Genomic DNA, 25116 nt, shown 5'->3' on the forward strand with positions numbered 1-25116 from the left:
ACATCACGGGACTTCCTATTCACAGCAGCGGCGGCGGCGGCCTGACACACATATGAGCTGTTGCCACCGTGTTAGTAAGTTAACTCCTCGTTAATAGATTAAAAAAAACAAAAAGAACACACACACAATAATCACCACCACTACTGCACATCCTCCTTCCGCTTTGGATGAAACCATCTCGCTCTGCTTCTCCTCGGATCAACAGGCGAGCTCCGAAATCTTCATAAATTAACAAAAATGCTGCTGGCAACTTGTAAGGAAATGAACCTGACGGAGCGACGGAGGAGGAAGAGGAGGAGGAGGAGGAGGAGAAAACAGGAGATAGAGACGCAGCACTCACCATCCTCTTTGCATTCCTCGGGCGGCTTCGCCTTCTTGGCTAGCCTCGGGTCCAGCCACGATGTTGTCTTGGTGTTGTGGCTGTGAAGAGACGACACAGAGAGAGAGAGAGAGAGTGAGTGAGAGTGAGTGTGAGAGAGGGAGTGCGTTGGAAGACGAGAGAGAGAGAGAGAGAGGAGACTTGGCAGAAAGAGAGAAGGAGGTTGGTGGATTCTTAATTCAGCTGGGGAATGATTTCAGAGAGGATGAGACTCCCCTGTGTGCCTGACTCTCTCTCTCTCCCTCTCTCGCTCTCTCTTTCTCAATAAAAAAAAAAGCTTTAGGTGAACAAAATGGCAATCGATACTTTTAATTTGCTTTACTGTCTCTCATTAGCAGGTGAAGGAGGAATGACAGAAAAAAAAGGATAGAGGTGTGGAGGAGGAGGAGGTGAAGAAGAGGAGGAGGTGAGGGAGCAGTGATGGAGGGGAACAGCTGTGGGCTTGGCACATTGATCCTGAGCCTCAGACGCCGAGCTGGATCTGGATCAGATATGATGATGTGCCAGAGAAAAAAAGTCGAGGCTTCATCTCGCCGGCCTCGTCTGAAGCTCTGGAGCCACAATGGCCTCCCTTCATGATGACGGAGGGGCGAGGAGGAGGAGGAGGAGGAGGAGGAGGAGGAGGAGGAGGGAGGGATGTGTGCAAAGTTCCTACAGTATTAAAAGAAAAGAGGAGGTCGACCTCCTTGAGTCCTCGTTCTTTTCAATAGTTTCTGGTCAGTAACGAACAATACACGCGTGATAAAGCTGCGTGCATTCGTTTGTTGCCGTAGAAAGTTGTTAAAGGAATCGTTCACTAAAAAATGAAATTCAGTCATCATTGACTCACCCTATGCTGATGAATACTCCAGAGTAGGTTTTTATTCCTCAAAGTGCATCTGGAGACCCGGGAGGGGGGTTCCTTACTGTATATGAGAGTCAATAGCGCCCGACACAAAAAAGTCCATAAAACTACACAAAAACCTTGTAATATTCCTCCACACTGCTCGTCCGCTGCAATCCAAGTGTCCTGAAGGGATATAGTCCAGAGTTTACTCACGTGCACCCGCTTGCACTACGGAAAAAAAGTCCACGAAAACTCGCGAAATAAGAAAAATTTTGTCTGCCACGGCTTCCATAGTGCAAAATGTAAACATGTCCTAAATGACGTTGTTTCGAGTAAACTCCCTTCAGGACCCTTGGATTGCAGCGGACGAGCAGTGTGGAGGAAGGTTTTTGTGTAGTTTTATGGACCTTTTTGTTTTCGTTGGACTACGAGCCCCCCTCCCGGGTCTCCAGATGCACTTTGAGGAATAAAAAAACTACTATGGAGTACTCATCAGCATGAGGGTGAGTCAATCATGACTGAATTTCATTTTTTGGTGAACTATTCCTTTAAGTTGCATTTTCTTTTTTAAACACATCCTGCAGCCCATTGATATCCCTTCCTGCTTATCCGAGGAGGGTCCTGTGGGGTGGAGCCAATCACAGGTGACGTGGGATGAGGGGACGGAGTCGACATATCAAACAACCACAATGTAGAGTCGCCAATCAGCCTAATATGTCTGTGGAGCATGGGAGGAACCACTGCACCACCATGCTGCCCTCCTCAATAACGCAGGTGCAACATTTGAGGGAAAAAAGGGTTGGGGACGTAAATGTTTGTGAAATCATTTCAAAGCGCTCCGTCTAATTGTTGTTGAGACGTTTCAGTCTGGACCGTCCAACCCTGCTGCTGCAAACAGACGATGGAGCAGACGCAGCTTTAAAAGGCCCACGCCAAACCAGACGCCCAGCCAAAATAAAGTGCAGTTCAAGGTAAGTTAAATTCTCTTTGGCTCTGCTTTTGATTCTTCTCCATCAACCTCTGTTTCTTTCTCTTCCTCCTCCTCTTCCTCTCCCGTCCTCTGTTGACTTCCAGGGGTATTTATAGTAGGAAAATCTACTACTCCTCCCTCCTTCATGCCCTCCCTCTCACCTTCTCTTTTTTCAGTCCTTACTATTTTTAATCACTGTCACTCTGCCTCCTCCTCCTCCTCCTCCTCCTCCTCCTCCTCCTCTCTCTTCCTCTCCTCGGCTGCCTCACTACAAGAGGCTGCAGGTAAACGAACTGATCTCGTATGGAGGCCAATCAAAGGCTAGATACTGTAGCATCCTCTTGGCAACCGCTACCACTCTGGCACGGCATCACTTATGCCCAAAACAACAAAAAAACACTAGAAGCTGCTAATTCTGTGGGCTAACTGCATTAGCTGTGCACTGTGCTTGATGGATGGGGGAGCAGGAGGTTTCTCTGTGTGAGGTGTGGAGGATGGAGGGGGGGAAGAGAGAGACATATGGTGATTCGTCTGCAGTGGAGGGAATTAAAAGTCTGCCTGTGTGGCTAATAGACATGAAGAGGCAACATGTGCCTGGCTGCATGACAACACCACCTCATTTCTTAGTCTGGTGTTGCTGTGCAGCTCCTGGCAGCGGATGATGATGGTGCGTTCAAGCGCGCCTTGGCTCACTCCACTTCGCTGTGGAGAAATTTTGCCTAATGACTGAAATGATTAAATGACGCAGTAAAAAAAAAAAAAAAAGGAAAAGAAAAGAAATAAACATTTGTAATAGGAAATAATTGCCTCTCATTAGTTGATGGTATTGAACCTGTGCACATGCGATCCCTCCACACAACACTGGAAAAACACACTCGGAGAAACTCCATCATCCAGATATAATGAAGAAGACTCAACAACACGGTGGATTTACTGCAGCTGTAAAAAGCGCTAACAACTCCAGTGACTTTAACTCGGAGCCTGTAGAACAGAAAGTATTTCTCTCAATCTCATTAAACCAGCGAGCATCAGTTACAGCCCCGGTGTGGGTTAGTGTATGTACAGGAGAGGAAATAACACAGTTGTATTCAGGTCTTATGTTGCTCTAATCTGCTCACTCAGCTCCTCCATACATCAGTTACAGGAGAAATAAGTTACCATTACTTCTTATCATTACAAAATGCATCACTATTAGTTTGTATTCTCCATTGTGTTGTGTTATAAACTACACTACTATGTTTTGTCTCCCTGGTTACGTCTAATTTTGTGTTTTTTCTGTTGGTTCCTGGGAAATAATTGATCTGAAAAACTTACCAGATAATAAACGTATGCAGATGTGCATATGAATGATATTGTAGTGTGGTATATGAAGATAGTATGTACTGTATGGTTGTAGTAGGTATGCGTGTGTAAGTCGTGTATATATAGCTATGTAGGTATGTACATAAATATATATACAGAGATAAATATTGTGATTAGGAATGATATGATGGTATAGAATATGAAGATATGGATCTATAATATAAATAGTATGTATGGTTGTAGTAGTAAAAGGTTCTGAAATGAGATCAAGAAGTGAGGAAGCTAAAACCTCAAATTGTTTTTGGTTTTCTTTGTGTTGTTTTGTTTTTATAATGTTTTTGTAATGATGTTTTTGTTTCTTTTGGTTTTTTGCTTTTATTATGTTTCTGTATATGTAATTCTGTCGGACCCCAGGAAGAATAGCTCTGGTTTTGCTGCAGCTAATGGGGATCTTAACTAACTAAACTAAACCAAACAATCTTCTTAGTCGACAAAAAAGTCATCAAGCAGATGAAAAGTGACAAAAAAAACCTGAATTTAAATCAGAGTTAGCCGAGCTAGCGCTACTGTAAAGAAGCTAATCTCCTAGCATGTTAACAGCATCAAGTCATTTAAGACAAAGAAGAAGCCAATTAGCTGAAGGTTCGACAGTGTTACATGTTTTAATATCGTCGTGCTTTGTTTCAGAGGGAAGCGAAACCTCGTAATTGTTTTTGTGTTTCTGTGTTGCTAACATCTTTGACTCACAGTAATGAGCTCCTGCTTTGTCAGAACGAACCGGAGGTGAAAATCTGCTGTTTAATTAGAGATTTACAAATTCTCCAACACGTGCTGCACATGTTGGACACTTCTTCACCATTGTGTCGCCTCAATAAAACAACAAAACATGCAGAAATTAAACACGGAGCTGTGGCTCGTTCTTTGCTTCAGTTGTTCATCTCTAGAATCTTTTTTGTAAGAAGTTAAAAAGGAAATCTATTTCTTGGGCTCTTGGTGCAGTGAAATCAACCTGCAGGTGCTTCATATTCTAGGAAACTTCTGCAACAGCATTGGGACGAACTTTGATTAATCTCCAACGTCACGAGTGAGTTCAGCGGCTCAAAGTTTAGATTAAATCTAGGATTTAAGATCCCATGATTCCTTTCTTTAATTAGAAAAAATGGAGGCGGTGTTATCATCGCTTTAATCAGTCGTACTGCTGCAGTGTTCCTTTCGTTAAAGTAGATATTTGCACTTTTTTACAGCACTAAAGTTGATTTTTCTCACCTATGAATCGCCACCCCCACTTTAGGGGATCAGTGCGAGAGAGACACACAAATGTCTGGACTGTTGCACTTACTCGATGAAGTAGACCTCTCCTTTCTCGGTGTACGCCATCTCCCAGTTGTCCGGCAGGGGCCCTAGCTCGTCGTTCTCCTCCGGTTTGGGCGGCGTGATCTTCGGGGACTGTTCGTCGTCCTCTTTGAGCTCCTCGGTCGGAGCCTCTGCTGGGATGCTCTGCGGGGCGATGTCCCCCGAAGCGTCTGTGCTCTTGTCCTCATGCTCGCTCGACTCTGAGGTGACAACAGGGTAAGAAGAGTCAGACACACGGCATTATCGCTCAGGGAGGTGAGGAACGGGAGGGAGGGGTGGGAGGGGGAGAGGGGAGGAGGGAGGGGAGTCAAAGACAGGGGAGGTGAAGCGAGGAAAAAGAGACGTAGGAGGTCGGGGGAAGAGATTGATTGAGACTCAGGGATGAGGTGGAGGCAGGAAAAAAAAAGGAGAGTGATTAGAAAAAGGTGAGAGAGAGCAGTGACTCAGGGAAAAGCAGAGAGGAAGGAAGGGAATGATGGAGGTTAAAGGGATAGTTAAACATTTTGGCAAATTGGCCCATTGCCATAATCCCTATAGTTTTAGGAGTAGGTTCGTTACCTTTAATTGTCGGTGCAAGCTATTTTTAGAACGGCGGAGCAGAGCCGCAAGCTGCTCAGAGCTACGCTACGGAGGCTAATGGGATTTCTCGGTTTCCCTCATCAAACTCATCAAATACACAATCCAACAACTCCAAAACGCTCTGGTGGACAAGTTGTGACCTGCACCACGCTATGAGATAATAACGGAACGTCATGAGACAGAGTTGTTTTAGAGGTAAATTCATGCAACGCTGATGCGCGTTGCTCAGGGACAGTTTTCAGCTAGCAGTCCAGTATTTACCTCTGAAGGCAACTCTGTCTCATCAGCGTTATTTGCATAGCGTGGTAATTGCATGCAAAACTTGTCCACCAGAGCGTTTGGAGTTGTGTATTTGATGAGTTTGATGAGGGAAACCAAAAAATCCCATGAGCCTCTGTAGCGTAGCTCTGAGCAGCTCTGCTCCACCGTTCTAAAAATAGCTTGCACCGACAATTAAAGGTCACAAACCTACTGCTATGACTATAGGGATTATGGCAATGGGCCAATTTGCTAAAATGTTGAACTATCCCTTTAAGAGGAAAGAAAGAGGAATAAAGCGGAGGAGACATTACAGCAGGCTGAGACGATGCCCTAGTTTGACTTGTGGCTGAGCGTGAATGCGCTAAACAGAGAGAAAAATGGTGTGTATGGAAGAAGAGAGAAAGAAATTGCAAGTGTGTGCACTCCCCCAGAGGAGAGAGAGAGGAGGAGGTGGTGGAGGAGAGGAGAGAGGGACAAACGAGAGCAGGGGATTGAGAGATAATCTATGGGAAGGGAAGGAGCTGGGCAGCTATCTGCTTAGATCACAGAGCCTGCTGTGCTCTATTGATCCCCCTCAGCTCTCCTGGTCGGGCCCACACTCTGTCTGTCCATCCACACACACACACACAGACACACACACACACACACACACACACACACCAAACTCCCCCTGAGCTCAGAGCAGCTCCACCACCTCAGCCTCCAGCAGCCACGGTGCAGCGAGCAGCAGCGAGCAGCGCCGAGCCCCGGGGACTTATCGAGCGCCTCGGCCTCATCACCCGATCGCAATCAGTTAAAAAATGTTTCCTGTCCCTGGATCTCCGTCTGTTGTCGTCGTCGGCCTCGCTCAGAGGAGATGCAGATAAGTCAAACTACAGCGTATGGTGGCCCGGAGAGGTCAGCGTTTTTTAGGGAAACACATGCGAGAGATGCAAGAAAACATCTTTTTACACAAAAAACACAACAAGAAGTGTCACAGCTTTGAATCCAACCCAATGAACCTCAGAGTCAAAGTACAAAATAACTAAAAAAGAGAAGAAAGTTGTTTTAAAGGTTGGATTTGGACCTCTGGCCGCTGCAGCTCGGACTAATTGCACATGTACATGTTCGACCAGTAGAGTGTTTTTCAGGTCAAAAGTCATAATTAGGTCAAAAGACACAATTGTGAATTGAATAAGTGTCATCACTATAAAGTGTCTCCTGGAAACACTTCTGCTCTCTCACATGTGAATTTGCATGTGATTCTGTTTCAGTTCAAGTGCACTGACCACTCTAGGCCACCGTAGATTATACACTGTGCTTTTTTAAAAAAAAAACCTTAAATAGTTTTAATTGTGTCTTTCCCATCAGGACAGTTTTGTAATAAGCTACCTGAGGCAACAGCTCAACGTTTTATCACCATGATGCATCATAATAACCAACTAAGTGTATTAAAATTACTGCTGTTTTGGAGACCACGGTTGTAAAGAAGATTACTACGTTTAAATACAGTGGATTCTCATTATCTGTAATTGATGTTGACAAAACTTTTATATTCCACCTCCAAAATCCTAAATATGTCTGTTTAAGAGTCACATTACTGGAGTTGTATAACAGACCTACAGTATGTGTTACATCTCCTTCATCAGATCTTCAGTCTCAGTTTTTTTTTACATGTTTTGGTCAGAATAAAGAGAAAAAAAAGTATTTAAATGAAAATGTTAGAAAAATGTCATCACTATTTTTTCACAGGTAAAAGAAGTAAGATATAAATAACATAAAACAATCAAACTGAATTACTTCTTTGATTAACTTTATATAACTTCATTCTATTTTTGTTGTCCTTATAATTACTTTAATTCATTATCTTACTACCTTGTTTTACTTATACAGCTTCTTTTTTCTCATTTCCTTAATTAAAATAGTTTTTCTGACTCTTGCACTTTATAGACTTACAGTAAAGAAAAGTGTTGTATAATGTGCATAAAGCTTCATTACAGTCACATTCATCTAAAGCTGACACTTTGTTTTAGTTTTACATTTAAAACACATCTTACTTTTCCATTTCTTGCATTTAATGTCTTTCCTCTTATCCTGCGAAGAAATTAAGGATGTTAAGAAAACAGAAAGTGTTAAATGTGTCGTCGGAGGAAAGTTCGAACGGATGTATTTCTGTCACAAACGAAGAATCCTACCTTGTTTGAGCGCCGTGTGATAGGCAAACCAAAATCTCATCCTCTTACCAAACCTCCTCTCTCAACGCACCACGGCCCGGTAAATGTAACAAATGGTTTTGTTTAAAAAAAAAAAAAAAAAAAAAACGAAAGCGAACGGTGTCTGAGAGTAACTGCAGGCGCTGAGTACTGGGATCAGTGACTCACGTTGTGTTGCTGTTAAGTGCGGTGCCGAGCCGCCAGAGCCTCCACTGTCCTGAGGCCGTAAAACCAGCTTAGAAAGTCACAGGACCCGAGCATGGTTTTGGATTTGGAATCACAAAAATCAAACTCATAATGCCTCTTTTATGATTGTCCTTTCATGTGACCATGGGATGCATTCAAAGGGGTTTGTGTGTGAGTGTGACTATGTGTGTGTGTATGTGTGTGTGTGTGTGTTTGACTGTATATGTGCACAGTCTAGACATCAGAAGTGTGTTGAGAGATGTTTCGCAGCAGCTGCTGAAGGCGAAAGCTGCAGAAACGTCTTTGTTGCACCATGTTATGAATAAGAACGGCCTCCAGAGGTTTGGGCCTTGTTTGGCGCTCTGTTAAATGTCACTTCTGCCCATTTACAGAATTGAGAGAAACTCTTACTGCGGTTTAGACGAGGGGAGTTCTGATTCACAGTGAGAGACAAAAAAAAAAAAAACACTTTAAAAAATGTCTTTGTTGATGTTGGAGAGGCTGCAGGCTGGTGTGCACGGCCTCTGCCTATGTGGGCCGAGACGCCGCTCCGTAACGACACCTAATGAATGATCTCAAGTTCTCTAATTGTTTAATCATCGGCGGTCCGGACGGCGGAGAAGAGAAAAACTCTCCGACTCATTATAAAAATATTTATGTGACCAATTAAACGTGATTATTTGCCATAAAACCATCTCTCAGGGACTGAAACAAGACCATCCACTCCCCGCCGAGCGTGACCTTCGCCCCTTCTCTGTCGGTGGAGGTGGCTGTCGGGAAGGGGGCTGACCTGGGGTGACTGTGACTCCGTTGCCGTTGACGACGGGTCTCTCCTCCTCCTCCTCCTCGGGGGGCTCGATGCTGGCTTTCTCCATGTTGCTGACCGACTTGTTTCGCTTCCTCTTGCCCTCGGAGCTGGGTCTGGCGCCCGGCAGCAGCTGGTCCGTTACATTTAGCAGCAGAGCGCTGGGCTCGGCCGGAGGCTTCGGAGTCCCGTAGAAGTTGTCTGGAGGAGAGAGGAAGAGGAAAAGGATGGGTTGAGTCAGACCAAACTCATTTTAACATGATAAATAAGTTTTGACCCGTGTTTTAAACCATTTTTTCCCCATCCAATTTGTTTTTCTTCTCTTGGTTACATTGTTAGGCTTCCTTATCCATGAGAATATTGGTTTTAATATCTTTTGGCTTGGTTCCCTTGGCCTTTTTTGTCAGTAAACCTGTCGTCTTCAATTTAACCTTCCTCTTGTCAGCTTTCTGCTACCATCTGTGTTAGGGTGTTAGGGTTTTGACCCGAGTCTTAAATCAGCTGTAAAACACACTAAAAACTGTTATTTATCATCCCATTTGTTTCTCATCTCTTGGTTACGTTGTTATGCTTCCTTATCCATGAAATGGTTGGTTTTGCACTTATGATTTCAGTTTTAGCTCTAATTATTGTTCTTATCGTTACAACGATAAACACCACAAATGTCATCATTTTAACCAGAGCATTTTAGAATTTTGTGAAAAAGATTTTTTGGGATTTTATTTTGTTCAGATAGAGGTTCCTGACAAAGTCAAATAGCCTTGATGCTATAAACACATTTATGTGGTAGTTTTATGCATTTTCAGTAAAACCTGAAAACGGTCAGTGGCGACCCGAACACAAGAGGAAGGTTAAACATCTCTACAACTACTGTATTGTGAGAATCAACAGGACACAGATCACAGATATTCATGGTCCCTTGAATCATTGTGACTTTGTTGATCCTCTTTACTTTCTTTTACTTTACTTTTACTTTTCCTGAAGCAGCACAATGAGGTGAAGGTTTATGGTTTTGAGTGACACTACTTCACAACTACTGTGGTAGATTATCATGATATTCACTGCCGATATTCATGGTCTCTGCAGGATGAACCATCATTATTTTGTTCCTCCTTTAAACATCCATCCATCCATAGTGTAAATCACTTATCTGTGCAGCATCATGGGGTGGGGGGCTGTAACATTCACAGCTATACGTCCAATTTAGAGTTGGCAATTGACCTAATTTACCTCCATATGTAAAGGTCCAGGGATTAAATCCAGAAAATGTCTTGCTCTGAGGCCGCCCCTACCATTTTTATTTTATGATTTACCTCGTGTCACTTGAACAAAGGATGGTTGGAAAATTGTAGCAGCTTAACACCAGCACGTTAGCATTTAACTCAAAGCAGCGTGCAGCTTCAACCTTGAACACAGAGCCTGGATATAAAGATTTCACATCAATAAAGATCAATTCAATGTAAATAATATAAAGAGAGGAAAAGAGCAAAGATAGAGTGAAGTCAGGGTGGGAGATGATGAGCTTTAAAGACCCAGATCAAAGTAGTTTCCATGTGCTATTTGATTAGAGATCAGCTCTAGGTTCTGTATTAATACTGTGAAAGTATCAAAGGCTCAGTCCACAGAGAAATGCACACAGCCTTCTATCAGAAACTGAGCCTTAAAACCAGCTGTCAGGACTTCCTGTAACTTTGTGATGTCACAACAAAGCAGTCCATGCTTTCAGCCATGTTTCACCAAATCGTGCAGGGATTAATAGACAGCCCAGGTGAGTATTTGACCTGAAATCTGCTTTATTTTCTATATCTGATCAATCAGAAAACAGTGAGCCAATCACATGACAGTCTCAGAGCCTCCTCTCTCTTCTGATTGGCTGACACAGCCCTGTTGTTTCTGGAGCTCCAACGAGAAACTGAGAGAGGAGAAGTAAAACTATCCTGAGATGGTTTTTGGTCCATAAAACTATAAATATGTCTTCTCAAGTGTAAAATAAGAGACCTTTAACATCTGCGAATGCACCCAAGATGCATTGAGGCACATAATGTATAGACGATGAGCTGAAAGACCCAGATCAACCCGGTCCTCTGTGACGCCGACGTCCTGCTGATCCATGAACACACACACACACACACACACGCCTACAGTACATGTGTCGTACAGTATTATAACATCACAACACAAACAGAAACAAGCTCCCACCTCATCCTGAACTAATTCATCTCATTTTTATTTTCCCAGGGAACATTTGTTGTTTCCAAAAAAAACAAAAAAAAACTCCTCCATCTTTTCATCTGCACATCACTCACTCATCGGCCCATGTCTGTCTGGATTTCCCTGGCTCCCTGTGTTTCTGCTCCGACTAAATAATCACCACATCTCTGTCGGAGTTTGGGTCTCCGGTCGCAGTCGGAGCCAACCACCGCTCACCTCAGGGAGAGGCAGTTTTTCACTTGGCTCTGACTCAGCAGCCCCCCTTTCCCCACTCCCCAACTCCTCGCCTTCCTCTAACGTTGATTTTACATTTTCACTGTCTTTCAGTTTGTCTGCTGGCAGCAGCCGAGTCCCTCTGACAGCCTCCATCAGTCACTGTGAAAACCTCATAACTTCTTGTTTAGGGATTAGAAATTTCTCTTTTTTTTTTTACTTTAAGGGTCACTGTCAAGAGTTTCTTTTTGGGACTTCTTAGAGCCCACGGTAGAAAATGATGCAAAAGAAATGCTGCCAGTGAAACGTGTGGATAATTCACTGAGTGTTGAGGTTTTCAGTGTCAAAATAAGCCGTTCCTGTTTTTTTGCATTAAAGGAGCATCAGAAGTCGCAGCAGTGGAAGTCTCACAACCAAATAAATCTGGTTTTGGACCTGTTCACATCCAATATTAAAGGTCCCATACAGTATAAAAGTAGTCCATGTGTTATTTGATTAAAGATAATCTCTACAGTAGGTTCAATATCAATACTGTGAAAGTATCAAAGCCTCAGTCCACATGGAAATAGCTTTCTCCAGCCTGTATTCAGAAACTGAGCCTCAAAACAAGCTGTCGCAACTTCCTGTAACTTCTGTGTGATGTCACAACAAAGCAGTCCTTGCTCTCAGCCATGTTTCACCAGATCCTGCGAGGTTGAATGGTCTGTCAGGTGAGTGTTTGACCTGGGATCTTCTTTATTTTCTGTATTTGATCAATTAGAAAACAGTGAGCCAATCGCAGGACAGTCTCAGAGCCTCCTCTCTCTTTTGATTGGCTGACACAAACCTGTTGTTTCTAGAGATCTAGAGTGAAGCTGAGAGAGGAGATGAAGTAAGTAAAACTACACTGAGATAGTTTTTGGTTCTTAAAATATGCTTCTATGCATTGAGGCCACATATTAGATCTGAGAACATCAGGAGTTGGTCTCAGCCACAGTTTCATGATAAACCTAATAAATTTAACTTTTTAAAAGAGACAGAATCTTATTTCATTGTAGAGCTATGTGCAAAGAACATGAAATGTGTGAAATAAGGCTAAAATAATGCATCCATAAGAGACTGCATTTTAAAAACCAGGTGTCCACTTCTGTCCTGAATGAAGTTAAGCTGGCGTCTAGCTGCTTTTAGGGTGAATTTATCCTTCAGATTGAAAGGTTACACGCTCCTCTGTGGCTTCTTCAAAGTCAAGTGAAGTAAGTGGAGGAGAAAAAGACGATGTCAAGTCGAACACCTAACTTATTTTTAACTTCTGAAATCTGACATTTGGGTCGAGGGGGTTTTCAGTTTTTTTTTTCATGTAACAACAGCAAATTCCTTTGTGCTTGAAACACGGCTGCTGGAGCGAGTTGTCGAATGGTGTTGGTCCAATGTCTAAAGGATTTTTTTTTCCTTTAACAAAAAAAAAAAGGATCAGACACCACTTTCCTCAAGGCTTTTTTTTTTTTTTTTTAACCCAGAGCTTGAAAGACAGCTGAAGACCTTTGTGGTTACGGAGCAGGACATCATCAGCCATCAGCAGTTCAGGCTGCAAAGGTTTGCTCTCCGATTAGTTCACAGCTCCTCTGCTCGGCTCTGCTCGGCTCTGCTCTGGTGTCCCAGACAGGTCGTCAGACATTAGCGTGTAGACGAAGTGTGAGAGAATCCACAGAGATTATTGACTGAGAGTATCCATTTTAGTATACACATAGTGTCTGACCTGGAGGTATTTGTAAAATTCTTTTGTTTGTAGTTTGTATGTAGCCTGTAGTGATTGGAATGTTTTAAATTGTCCTCTATCCCAAAGGTCATGAACATGGTAAATCCCTGCTTCGTACCAGTTCTTAAAGTTAGGCCCTATGTCCCCCTTGGTTAATTCAGGATTATCAGTCAGTGTTGTTAAACAACTCAGTTTATGTTGGTACTACACACATTAGTGATTAGGTAATTGTCTCTGGTCATAATTGGTAATTCGCTCCTGCGCTTATCAAGTAAATTGACAGGAGAGTACGGTTTGGAGAAGGTTGCTTCAATTTCATAAAATATCTAATTTAATTTTAGGCTTTCTGCCAGCCCATATAAAGTCAGATAGGGCTTTATTTATATCTTTAATGTTGTTTCTCTTCAAAGATATGAAAAAGCATAGATAAAGGGTAAATAATTTTGGGGAGAATTGTCATCTTAATAAGATTGATTCTCCCAAGAAAGGTTACAGGAAGCTTTTTCCAGCTCAACATCTTGTCTTTAATATGTTTTACCATGGGGTTAACATTTTCAGTATAAAGTTGACTAATTTTTGGTGTTATTTTAACTCCCAGGTATGTGAATCCCTCTGGTGCCCAACGAAAAGGTTTTACAAAGCTGGGCTCAGATGAGAAACTGAGAGGCATGATTTCAGATTTTGTAAAATTGACCTTGTATCCAGATATTTGACCAAACTCTTTCACACAATTAATTAGCGCAGGTATTGAGTTTTGTGGGTCTGTTAATGTCAAAAGGATATCATCCGCGTACAGCAGAATTTTGTGTTGTGTCGTTCCTATCACTGTTCCTTTGATATTGGGTGCTTGCCGGACAGCAATTGCTAATGGCTCTATAGCTAAAGAAAACAACAGAGGTGATAGTGGTGATCCTTGAGCTGTTCCTCTGTTAAGTTGAAACTGGGTAGAAATTAGACCATTTGTTAATACTGAGGCAATAGGCATTTTATATAAAAGCTGTACCCATCGAACAAAATCTGATTGAAAGCCAAATCTTTTCAACACTTCAAGCATGTATTTTCGTTCAATACGATCAAATGCTTTTTCTGCATCCATCGTTACTATAGCACTTGGGGTTTGGTGAAAATTAAGATAATGAATAATGTTAATTAAACGTCTTGTGTTGTTTGATGAAATACGACCTTTCATAAACCCTGTTTGGTCTGCATTAACTATATCAGTCACCACTTTTTCTAGTCGATTAGCCACTATTTTTGAGAGTATTTTTACATCCACTCCAAGTAGGCTAATGGGGCGATAAGAGGCACATAGTTCTGGATCTTTCCCTTTTTTGGGTATAACTATAATATGAGCTAGGTACATAGATTTCGGGAGTTCACCCTCTTCAAAAGATTTGTTGAACACACGTTGTAATAGTTTATTAATTTTGCTTTTCATCTTTTTATAAAATTGAGCACAAAATCCATCGGCCCCTGGACTTTTGTTTGGCTGGAGTGAGGAGATTGCTTTATCAATTTCTGCTATTGTGACAGGTCCTTCCAGCAGTTTAGCTCGTTCATCTGTTAGCTGAGGTATCAGTAAGTCATCTAAAAAATGACTACTGGTAAATGTATCATCGTCCAGTTCTGAGGTATACAGCGATTTATAGAATCTCTGGAAGCATTCATTAATCTTTGTATTATTTGTTTGACGAGTTTGGCCCTCATCAGTTATTGCAGAAATAAAAGCTTTTTGGGGAGAGTTACTTGCAAGACGAGCTAAGAACTTGTTTGGCTTATTTCCAAATTCAAACATTCTTTGTCTAGCAAACAGAATATCAGACTCAGCCTTCTTTGTTAGTAAATTAGTCAGCAGCAGCCGTGTCTCCTTTAACTCTTTTAGCACCCCATCTGATTTGGATCTTTGAAAATCTTCCTCAAATTTTTTAATTTTATCTTCAATTCGCAATTGTTCCTGAATGCGCTCTTTTTTCCTCCTGCTGGAGTATGATATAATCATGCCTCGCATGTAGGCTTTATAAGCTTCCCACACCAATCTTGGATCAGAGTCACTGCGGTCATTTACTTCTAAATAAAGGTCTGTCTGCGTTTCCAAGAATTTGATAAAATTATCATCATGAAACAGTGATGCATTGATTTTCCAAGAGAACGATCGTTCTACTGGTCTAAGAGGTTGCATTTCCAGAGTGACAGGAGCATGGTCTGAAAGAGCAATGGATTGAATGTCAGATTGTTCCACTAAATGAGCTAGGTGTCCAGATATAAATATATAGTCAATTCGTGAGAATGACAAGTGTGGTGGAGAATAAAATGTGTACTTTTTGTTATTAGGATTCATGTATCTCCATCCATCTAACAGATTCAATATCTCAAGAAAATTTTGTAGCGCTCTGCCGGATTTTGACTGATCTTTATGAGGGGGGTCTTTATCTAAAGAGGGAGAAAGGTAACAATTAAAGTCACCTCCAATTATCATATTAGAACAGTCCATTTCAGCAATTTTGCTAAGTAGACAGGCAAAAAAGTCCTCATCATAGACATTAGGAGCATAAACATTTCCTAATAATACTGATTCTCCATATAATTCTCCTTTTACTAGAACTATCCTTCCGTCTGTATCTTTGTAGCTATCTTTAACTGTAAATGGCAGCAATCGATGAACTAATATAATTGCACCCCTTTTGTTTGTAGAATAAGATGTAAAGTATACCTGTCCAACCCATTCCCTGAGATATTTTTTGTGCTCCTCCTCATTCAGATGGGTTTCTTGAAGAAATGCAACCTGAACATTTTCCTTTTTAAGATAGTTTAGAACAGCTTTCCTTTTGACAACATTATTGGAGCCCTTGATATTCCAGGTACAAAACTTAATATTCAAAATAGTGTAACATTATATCATGCTGCATAGTCTTTGTTTTATAGCCTGTTGGATATGCTTTTAAGTTGAAATCCTGCCTGGACCCAAAACAAAAAAAACAGCAACACCAGAACAATCCAAGCAAAAACAAACTAAGGCTTGGATAATACCTACCTAGCCTGGCTAAGACAGAGCCAAGAAAAGCAAAAAACAAAAACCTTGTCATACTCTAGCTATATCACTACAGCTGAGGGGGTAAGTGAATCAAGTGAATGTCGGGAGAAACAAAAAGGAAAAAGAAAAAAAAGAGAAAAAGAGAGCATGTCTGGTCTCTCCATCTGGAACATGTCTTAATTATTATACCAGCATGTCAACGACTGTGCAAATACTAATGATTCACAACAACTCAAGTAAACTGAGAAATATCCAAGTATGAGTGTGTTTAGATGAGCAGAAGTTACCTTGATGTTATATGGTACTCACTGTCCCTTGTGCAAGTTGTTCTCTATTCATTTGTATATGAATTTTTTTTTTTTTTTTTTTTTTTTTTTTTTTATAAACATATTAAGGCAGGCGCTTCCCTGATCACAGGTGGATTGATAGCGTCACTAGGTCGGGAGTGTCTTCACGTAGTCGTTGATTTCCTTCATCGTGGAAAGGGAGATCGGTTTTCCATTTGGAGGGAGAACTTTGATCACAGCTGGATACGCAAAGGCGTATTTGATCCCCGCTTCCCGTAGCCTTCTGCGCGCATCTGCAGATTCTTGCCTCCGTTTTACGATCTCCGCAGAAAAGTCCTGGTAAAAGGACACTACTTGACCATCCGTGGAGACTCTGCCCTTGTTTCTTGCTGCGCTTAAGATCCTCTGTCTGTCCGTGTAGTCGTGAAGCCTCACCAGGACCGCGCGGGGGCTGTGTCTGCCGGTGGATCCTGCCGGAGGTCCCACCCGGTGCGCTCGCTCTATTTTCAGCCGCTCCCCTTGCATGTCCATGTTCAAGACCTGTGGAATCCATTTCTCAAAAAACGCGGGTGGATTCTTGCCTTCAGTGCCTTCTTTCAGTCCGATAATTCTGACGTTTTGTCGTCGACTCTGGTTCTCATAATTCTCCAGTTTTTCCATTGCTTTTTTCAGTGCTGACTCCACCGATTCAAGGCGTGGTGCGTTAGCCGCTGCGTTATCCTCCAAGTCGGAGACTCGTTGTTCCACTGTCCCCAGTCTGTCCATTATTTTGTCTAGTTTTTCTGACATCTCTGTGACTGGTTTCAGGATATCAGCGAGTGTAGTTTCCAGCATCTCCTTAACATTACGCGTCACCTGCCGAACCACTGTGTCGTCGTTAGTGGGGCTGAAAAACTCTTTCCGTGGCTCAATATAGGATTCTGGCTCTTCGTTAGCTAGCTCTGGTTCTGTGTCGTCGTCGTCGTCTGGGTTAGCTAGCACTTGATTAGCCGCCAGCTTGTTCTTGGTGTCCTTCTTTTTAGGCATAATGAAAAAGTTGTCCAGCGACATGTCCGACGTCTTTGTAGGTTTAGCGATAACTTCACCGCAATTTTAGCAATGGGTAAACCGAGAATTGTTGTTTTAGTTGAAAACCAGTGAGGAGACCGACAGCAGTGCGTCTATCCTCCTCGGTGCATCACGTGATCCCCTCCACAGAGATTATTTTAATGCACTGGGTTTGAGCATTTGAGACAAACTCTGACTGCCAGGGAACAAGAGGAATGGCCAAAGAGATTTAAAAAAAACATAAGTTGGTGTCTCCTTCCTGCACGTCGTAGAGAACGATTGAAAACTCATGTTCACATTCTGGGGAACACGAGGGCCGCGATGAAAAATGGAGGAGAGTAGCTGTAAAAAGATTAGGAGGACTGTCGGGATTAGACCCCCACCCCCCCACCCACCAAAACCTGAACCGCAGACGCTAAAAATCCTGAGGCCTTAACGAGCTGCAGATTGGTCTCCTCCTCAGAGTTTGCTCTTTGTGTGAACTTAAATAACCTGCAGCGTCACACGAACCTGGACTTTGAAGTTTGATTAAGAAGACGGCACTGATTTCTGATTACGCACCGATATCAACATCTGAAGACGGAAACGAATGAAAACCTCCATGAATAAATTCACAAAACTGATTTTTTGGAAAGACACGACTTTCACTACACATGTGGGAGCCTGATTAAAATGACAGAACAGATTTTCTTTGATGGTTTTAATGAGGTTTTTTTTTTTTGGATTTTCCTGCCCAGACAATAAGAAGAGGAACGAACATCCTGCATTCATGGTGGATGTTCTTGATTTTTCTTGTTTCTGTGAACACGTCAATGAGCTCGAGTGGAGACGATCAAGACAAAACAACACATCCGCTGTGATCAAAGACGTCACATCTTCTAAAATGATCATCGTCCGACCTTAAATGTACCAAATCTAAGGTTTTACATCACCTCCATATATCATATACTCATTCAAATAACATGACTCTTAAAACTCATACTGTACTTAGATTTAAAACTTTAACTTTTTCCATATACTATATCATAGTATAAAGACATATTTTTAATGTTTTATGTATATATTCGTCTTTATTTCTTATCTTTATTCTCTGTACAGTCCCTATTCTTGCAACAGTAATAACATCATTATTATGATTCATATTGAGTGACTGTAACAAAGAAAATGTACAAGAATAGTTGTGTATTGTCTAATAGACTTCTTCTACTTTACTTCTGCATCATTTGATGAATCCGTGTTTAAACAAATATATATCATGGGTTTGGTCATTTTTAGACATTTTAATGTGTACAAATTTAATGTGGTTTTCAATATTGGAGAGGAAAAACTGCCTTCCTGATAAAGAGACCTTGAGTGTGATTGTAGAGCAACTGAGATCAAGTTGAATGAGGATGAAAGTAGCTGTTTAATTATCAGTAGAGAAGATGAACAGCTGTGTTAGAAAACATCTGCTCCTTTGATTAAAAAAAAAAAAAAAAAAAAAACCTTTTACGACTGCCCACGTAAAAACTCAAGAAGAGTCAACACAAGGTCTCATCGTGCTCTGTGGAGAAAAAAAAATCCAATCAAATACCATGGCAAGATTCACAAAATCTGATGGTTGGTGCCAAATGAACTCATCGCTGCAGTTTCTGGTTCTGAATTTCTACTTTTCTGCAGCGATGAGCTTCAGTTTCAAACGACCGGCCCTGAGCAAAACGGGTTTGTGTTTGTGATTTTTTATTTTTCCGGTTTAAATTCCTTTTTTATTTTGTAATAAAATCTACAACAAAGACACAAAACATAGATCCAGGACGGAGACGAAGAGAGAATACGTTTGTGTTTGGACTGTTTCCTCTCATCGGCTGAGAGTTAAACTAGAGTTTTATCACTTCACTAATCGATTTCGTCTTAAACTTTATTCCAGGTCTCTGCAAAGTTACTAACAGAGAGAAGTTCTCAGCTGATTGTCTTCTCCTCCTTTCTAACAGCGAGCTCATCCTCATCCTCATCCTCGCTACAGCCCTCCATTTACATTTCACCCCGTCTCTCTGCCTTCCACATCTAATTGGCCATTAAATGATTAAAACATATAAAAACACTGAACGATGGAGCAGCAACCGAGCAGGAGAAGCCCCGTCTCCCTCTCCCTCTCTCCCCCGGTGGAAAGCAGCTCCCATCGGCCGGAGGATCTAACATCGCTCCTGGCAACCGACCGTTAAATTGGCCATCTGCAAAATTTTTCTTTTCTTTTTTTTTTTCCCGCAGCAACGACGGACGGCGGCCGACAGAGACAGGAGTCAGGTGGGAGAGGAGGAAGTTGGCTGCTGTGTGTTATCTATATAATGACAGGGGTCTCCTGGGTGTTTGAGTGGGGGATGAAGAGGAGGGAGGAGGATGAAGAGGAGGAGGAGGAGGAGCTGCTTTAGAATCCAAGCCTGAGGCCGGTTTGACCACAGGAGAGAGAGTCTGTTTGTTTTGATTAGGCGACTGTAGAGCGGCTGCAGCTCAGACTCGAGGGCCGAGCCAAGAGAGAGAGGCAACATGAAGGTACTGCATGTGTGTGTGTTTGTGCATGTGTGCGTGCTGGCATTTCTTCATTCAGAATTTACAGAAGATTCCTCTCACTGTCCTTCATGAGCGATGACACTCGTCTCTGCAGAACCAAAAGATGGATGGATGGAAAACTTGTGCATGCATGTGTGTGAGTGTGCTAGTGTGTGTGTGTGCGTGTGTGTGTGTGAGATGAGCGCCGTCACATCATTCATTCAGACTGCTGTCATTCACACAGAGGAAAAAAAGAGCTGCATACTGATGCATGAATAGAAGGAGGAGGAGGAGGAGGAGAAGGTGAAGAAGAGGAAGAAGAAGCAAACGAAGCAGAGAAAGCAAAAGAAGAAGCAGAATGAGAAGGAGAAGGAGAAGCAGAAGGAGAAGAAGGAGAAGCAGAAAGAGAAGGAGAAGCAGAAGGAGAGGGAGAAGCAGAAGGAGAAGGAGAAGCAGAAGAAGCAAAAGGAGAAGAAGGAGAAGCAGAAGACAAAGACAAGGAGTGCGTTTCAGAGCGTGACCTGGACTTGGATCCTCACCTTCATACGTCCCGCTCTCTAACAAGGCTCCACTTTTCTCCAGTTCCATAAACCGGTCAACGGTCACAAAGTTGTAATCCACCCCCGGGACTTCTCCTTCCTTGGGCTGCCTGGTCGTGCCTGCAGGAGATAATACACAGAGAGAGAGAGAGAGAGAGTCAGAGTCAGAGTTAGAGTTAGAGTTAGAGAGCGTCGACTGACTCGGACGCCCACTCAACCCGCCGCTGAACCAGAGGAGTCTGGGTAATCTCTGTCAGCGTTTCAGAGGAAGATCAGAACAAACCGGAGCTGAAACACGCCGGCCCTGACCGTCTCTGTTCATTAAGTGTCCTCTTTATTCCTTTTTGTCCATCTCTGCACGGCCGAGGCCCGGCGAGCTCTCTGTGTGGTGGTGGTGGAGGAGGAGGAGGAGGAGGAGGAGGTGGTGGTGGGATCATTTCAGGGGCTAAATGATGCAATTTAGACACTAAGAGGAGAAATCAAGTCCATCTGCATGGAGCTGACAGCGATGTGGAGGAGCAGTGAGGAAAACATTTTCAGCAGCGTCTGCGTCGTCCCGTCGCTACGACCACATGTCAAATGTTTATGATGTCACAGGGAGGATCAAACCACTTCCTGTTCCTGTAAACCTCCCTCACATCATTGTGTGCTAATTAGACTCGTTAACACGCGGCCTCTCTGGCCTCAAGGTGCAGGATGGGTCGTAAAACACACACATGAAGCATCTCTGTGTGTGTTACAGTGAATCAGGGGGAACCACTGTGCCACTGCGCCGCCGCCCGGTTTAGGTGGCGTTCGGACTTTCTAAAAGGCTGCAGAGAAGTTTGTGTGATTATCGGACTTTTAACTTGACAATCAGACTCAGTGAGACGAGCTGCAGCTCAGACGTCCCACTGAGCGCAGCCAGGAGGAGGAGGAGACGGGATGAAATCATTAACTCACTCCAAAACAACAAATAAACCGATGCCCGTCCTCATCTCACCGTCCCTTAAAGTGAACATCACCAGGACCTGGTGGTTTGATGGAAAAAAAAGTGCATTAACTTCCTTCCCTCTTGTTTTTCAACCCACTTTCTTATGAGGAAGTGAAGGCAACACTGACCTGCTGGAAACAAACTGACCACAGTTGACTGACGGACTCAACTTTTACACTCGCACCGACTTTAACTGACTCATGTTGATCAGTTCATACATTAAAGGAGACATATTATGCCCCCTTTCCACAAATTAAAATAGTTCGCAGGTGTCTTAAAGACATGTCTGTGACATCTAAATACCCCAACGAATCATCACAGCTCTTTTCATCCTCTCAAAACAGCCCTGTTCAGAACGGCTGGTTTCAGTACCTGTCCCTTTAAATGCAAATGAGCCACTGCTTGCCCCGCCCCCTCTACTGGTACCAGGTAGGGGTGGGATTATGCAAATTTGAATCCTAGTTACATCACTGAAGAACCCACACACTGAATAATTCACACACACATAAACCACAGTTAAAAAGAATATTTTTGTTATACCGGTAGATGCTTCTATTTTAGACGTACCTATCAATATCTATTAATCCCAATGCCTGTCAATATATGATTTATGATATTATTAACAATAGATGGTCAAAACTCTGAGACCCTGTTCCCATAATGTGGATGGATGCTTTTGGAAAACTTGCATATATACAGAAAATAAAAACTAATCATATTTTCCCTCCACTTTTGGAGGCGATGACACCGACAACCTCTTGACCTCCTGAAAAAGCTTCTTCTCGTTCTCAGCAGCACGTCCTGATTCAAAACTTTTATTTTCCAGAGACTCTCAGCTTCTCACAGTTTATCTGAAGAGACACTTTGTGCCAGAAGAATCTTTTTCACAACGAGCGTCTCTGAACCGTCGTCCTCGGACCGTGAACTGTGATGTTGGTCTGCTTGTTATTCCCCCAACGTCTCCACTGTCGCCATCAAAGAAAAGTAAATAACAGGGGAAAGAGAAAGAACTGAACTTTATTTTTCTTGAATCACAACTCTATCTCAACAATGTAAAGAAAATGAATCCTGATGAGGTCATTCAGCTGCTCACGCTGTTGTCTCGTTAACGTGCTGATAAACTGGCCTTTAAATGGAGAAACTAAACCCACAGAAGAGTTTTTCTGTTCTGTATTTACAGCCGTTTTTCTCTCTCCACTCGTCACGTGGAACGAAAAGCAAAAAGAGCTCGGAGGACAGAAACCTACAGCCGACGACCTTCAGAGCTCAGAGTGACAGAGGGATCTCTCTGCCAGCGTCTGAAAAGCAGACAAAGCAGCGGAGAAACGTGGCCATTTACAGGAGCGAGCTGATGCGTCATTGTTTGTGTGTGTGTGTGTGTGGTTATGGTTGTGCATTTTATGTGTCGCACCTTCACAGTGGAGAGTTTCTTGATTGTGTCTGTCTGCACGGGGGCTTGTGTACCCGACAGATTAGCCTCCCTCGCAGGCACGGCTCACACACACACATTTCAAAGAGGACCTTTGATGTCGCAGAACTATATTTAGCAGCATCTTCTGGTGGTGGGGACTTCTCCCTCTCCCTCTCTCTCTCTGGGTTGACAATATCCAAACGCAGGCACCCACAATGCCTCTGGTTTTTTCCGGCCTTTGTATGTAGGTCATGATCCTATAGAGCAAATCCACCATTCTCAGATTAGAGCGACCTCTCCCAGAGCGCAGGACAGGTAGAGTGGGGTATTTTTAGAGGGGGAAGCTACATAATCTACAAGTAATGTGGTGGATTACTGGAAAATTGGGGAAACACATTAAAGCAGATATCAGTGGAATGTTTTTGTTAATATAAGTCCTAAATAGTCCTATTTTCCGTCAGCAATCACTTACATGAAGTATTTCAGCCTAAACACGAGTCTCTCCGTCACTCTGCTCTGCTGTAACCCGAGGAGAAAATTTTCCTTGTGGGATACAAGTGTTATCCAATGAGGGGAGAGAACGGCATGAAGGGCTGTGTGTGCAGCCAAGGGATGCGCGTGAATGTGGTGACGTAGCACGAGGACCAATTGATGCCTGACAAGGGCGGGGGCTGCTAACTCATGGTGCGTTCAAGGAAACTCGTACTTTGTGTTTTTCCTTCCTGTGAAGTCATACCAGTTCGATCTGGTACGAGTTCACGGGTCGGAAGTTACGAGTGGCCGTTATAGGGAACTTTCACAGACAACAGGACGGTAAAAACACGAGCTACGGGTTACCTGGAACGCTACCAAGTCGTAGTTGTGACTTGAAGCTGTAACTTACGGTTTCAAAAGCCTGCCTTGAACACAGCATTAGCCGAAACGGCCGTGCCGCTGTTATCTGCTTTAAGATTAAATGCTGCGTCCGTTGTTAAAGGGATAGTTCACCCAAAATTGAAATTTCCGTGACTTCTCTGAGTTACAGGGGGTCTCGGCATAGCAGTGCGTGTCCATATAACGGTTGCAAATGGATACCAACTGTCTTCGTAACAAAAAGACACACCAAAAAACATCCAAATACCTCCATGCTGCTCGTATGTAATGTCCGTCTTGTATTGAAGCCCCGAAATGCGAAATTGTCCCAAAAAAAATTAAATAAGTCTATATTTCAAGCTTGTTTTGTAGCGGAAGCTTCTCGAAGCTCCTCTTCCTGGTTCGTCCAAATTTGACAAACCGGGAAGAGGAGCTTCCGCTATGAACAAGCCTGAAAAATAGACTTATTTAATTTTTTTCGGGACAATTTCGCATTTCGGGGCTTCAATACAAGACGGACATTACATACGAGCAGCATGGAGGTATTTGGATGTTTTTTGGTGTGTCTTTTTGTTACGAAGACAGTTGGTATCCATTTGCAACCGTTATATGGACATGCACTGCTATGCCGAGACCCCCTGTAACTCAGAGAAGCCACGGAGGACTCTGAAACTTCTCCCAGCCCTTAGTCGACATGAGGGTGAGTAGATAATGAGTGAAATTTCAATTTTGGGTGAACTATCCCTTTAACTGTGTCAGCCGACGGCAGCCTAGAGCGTCCAAATCCCCTCAGGTGTGGTCTACTCTGTGGATCTCTGGAGCCAGTTTCAGGAGCTCAGTGTGAACCACATGAATCATATTCAGATATTAGAATATGAGGGGTAGAGGATGGATATTATGAGATTATTGTTTATACAAGAAAGAGAAGCTGTGTCATCTCACTTTTATTTTTATCTGTTTTTCTTTATGACTCATTGAACTGAACTGTGCAGAGTTTTCCTTTTCTTGCATTCAGAAATGAAAATGATGGAGCCATTGTATGTGTTAGTTTTGTCTTGGTTGCTGTGTGTCATTGCCTAATTATGAGTAAGAATATGTTTTTCATGTATTGAAGTTTATGAATTTTAAGGGAAGAGCAGCCGCTGTTCGAACCAAATGAAGAAATACAGTAAGAATAAATGTGAGTCACGTTTGCAGGTTTAAATAAATAAAGAAGTGTTGATGATGATGTGATTTGTTGGTGGTCTGTTGGTCGCTCCATCTATTTCACTTTACTTTACTTTTTAACCATCATCAAAAACCTGCAGCTATTGTGATTTTGATAATATTTCAATCAACTGTTCAGAACCAGTTTACAGCTATTGTTCATTTTCAACTCTGTTTTACAAGCAGCACAATCATAATTAAAATTTCCATAGTCTTAAAAACAAAAAAAAAC

General features: G+C 42.6%; 1 protein-coding gene across 12 annotated transcripts in view; it reads right to left on the bottom strand.

Annotated features, from left to right (window-relative positions):
- magi2a (membrane associated guanylate kinase, WW and PDZ domain containing 2a) overlaps window positions 1-25116 on the bottom strand; it is a 263837-nt gene that overhangs the window by 82382 nt on the left and 156339 nt on the right. For all 12 annotated transcript variants that reach the window (XM_085769103.1, XM_085769108.1, XM_085769100.1 and 9 more), the window contains exons 3-6: window positions 20443-20562; window positions 8839-9054; window positions 4817-5030; window positions 341-420 (exon numbers count right to left, since the gene is read on the bottom strand). In XM_085769103.1, the coding sequence (XP_085625229.1) occupies window positions 341-420; window positions 4817-5030; window positions 8839-9054; window positions 20443-20562 (630 nt within the window). The remainder of the gene's footprint in view (window positions 1-340; window positions 421-4816; window positions 5031-8838; window positions 9055-20442; window positions 20563-25116) is intronic.

This window comes from Trachurus japonicus, chromosome 23 (assembly GCF_045865225.1).
Source record: "Trachurus japonicus isolate A0001 chromosome 23, Traja_1.0".
Taxonomy (NCBI): Eukaryota; Metazoa; Chordata; class Actinopteri; order Carangiformes; family Carangidae; genus Trachurus; species Trachurus japonicus.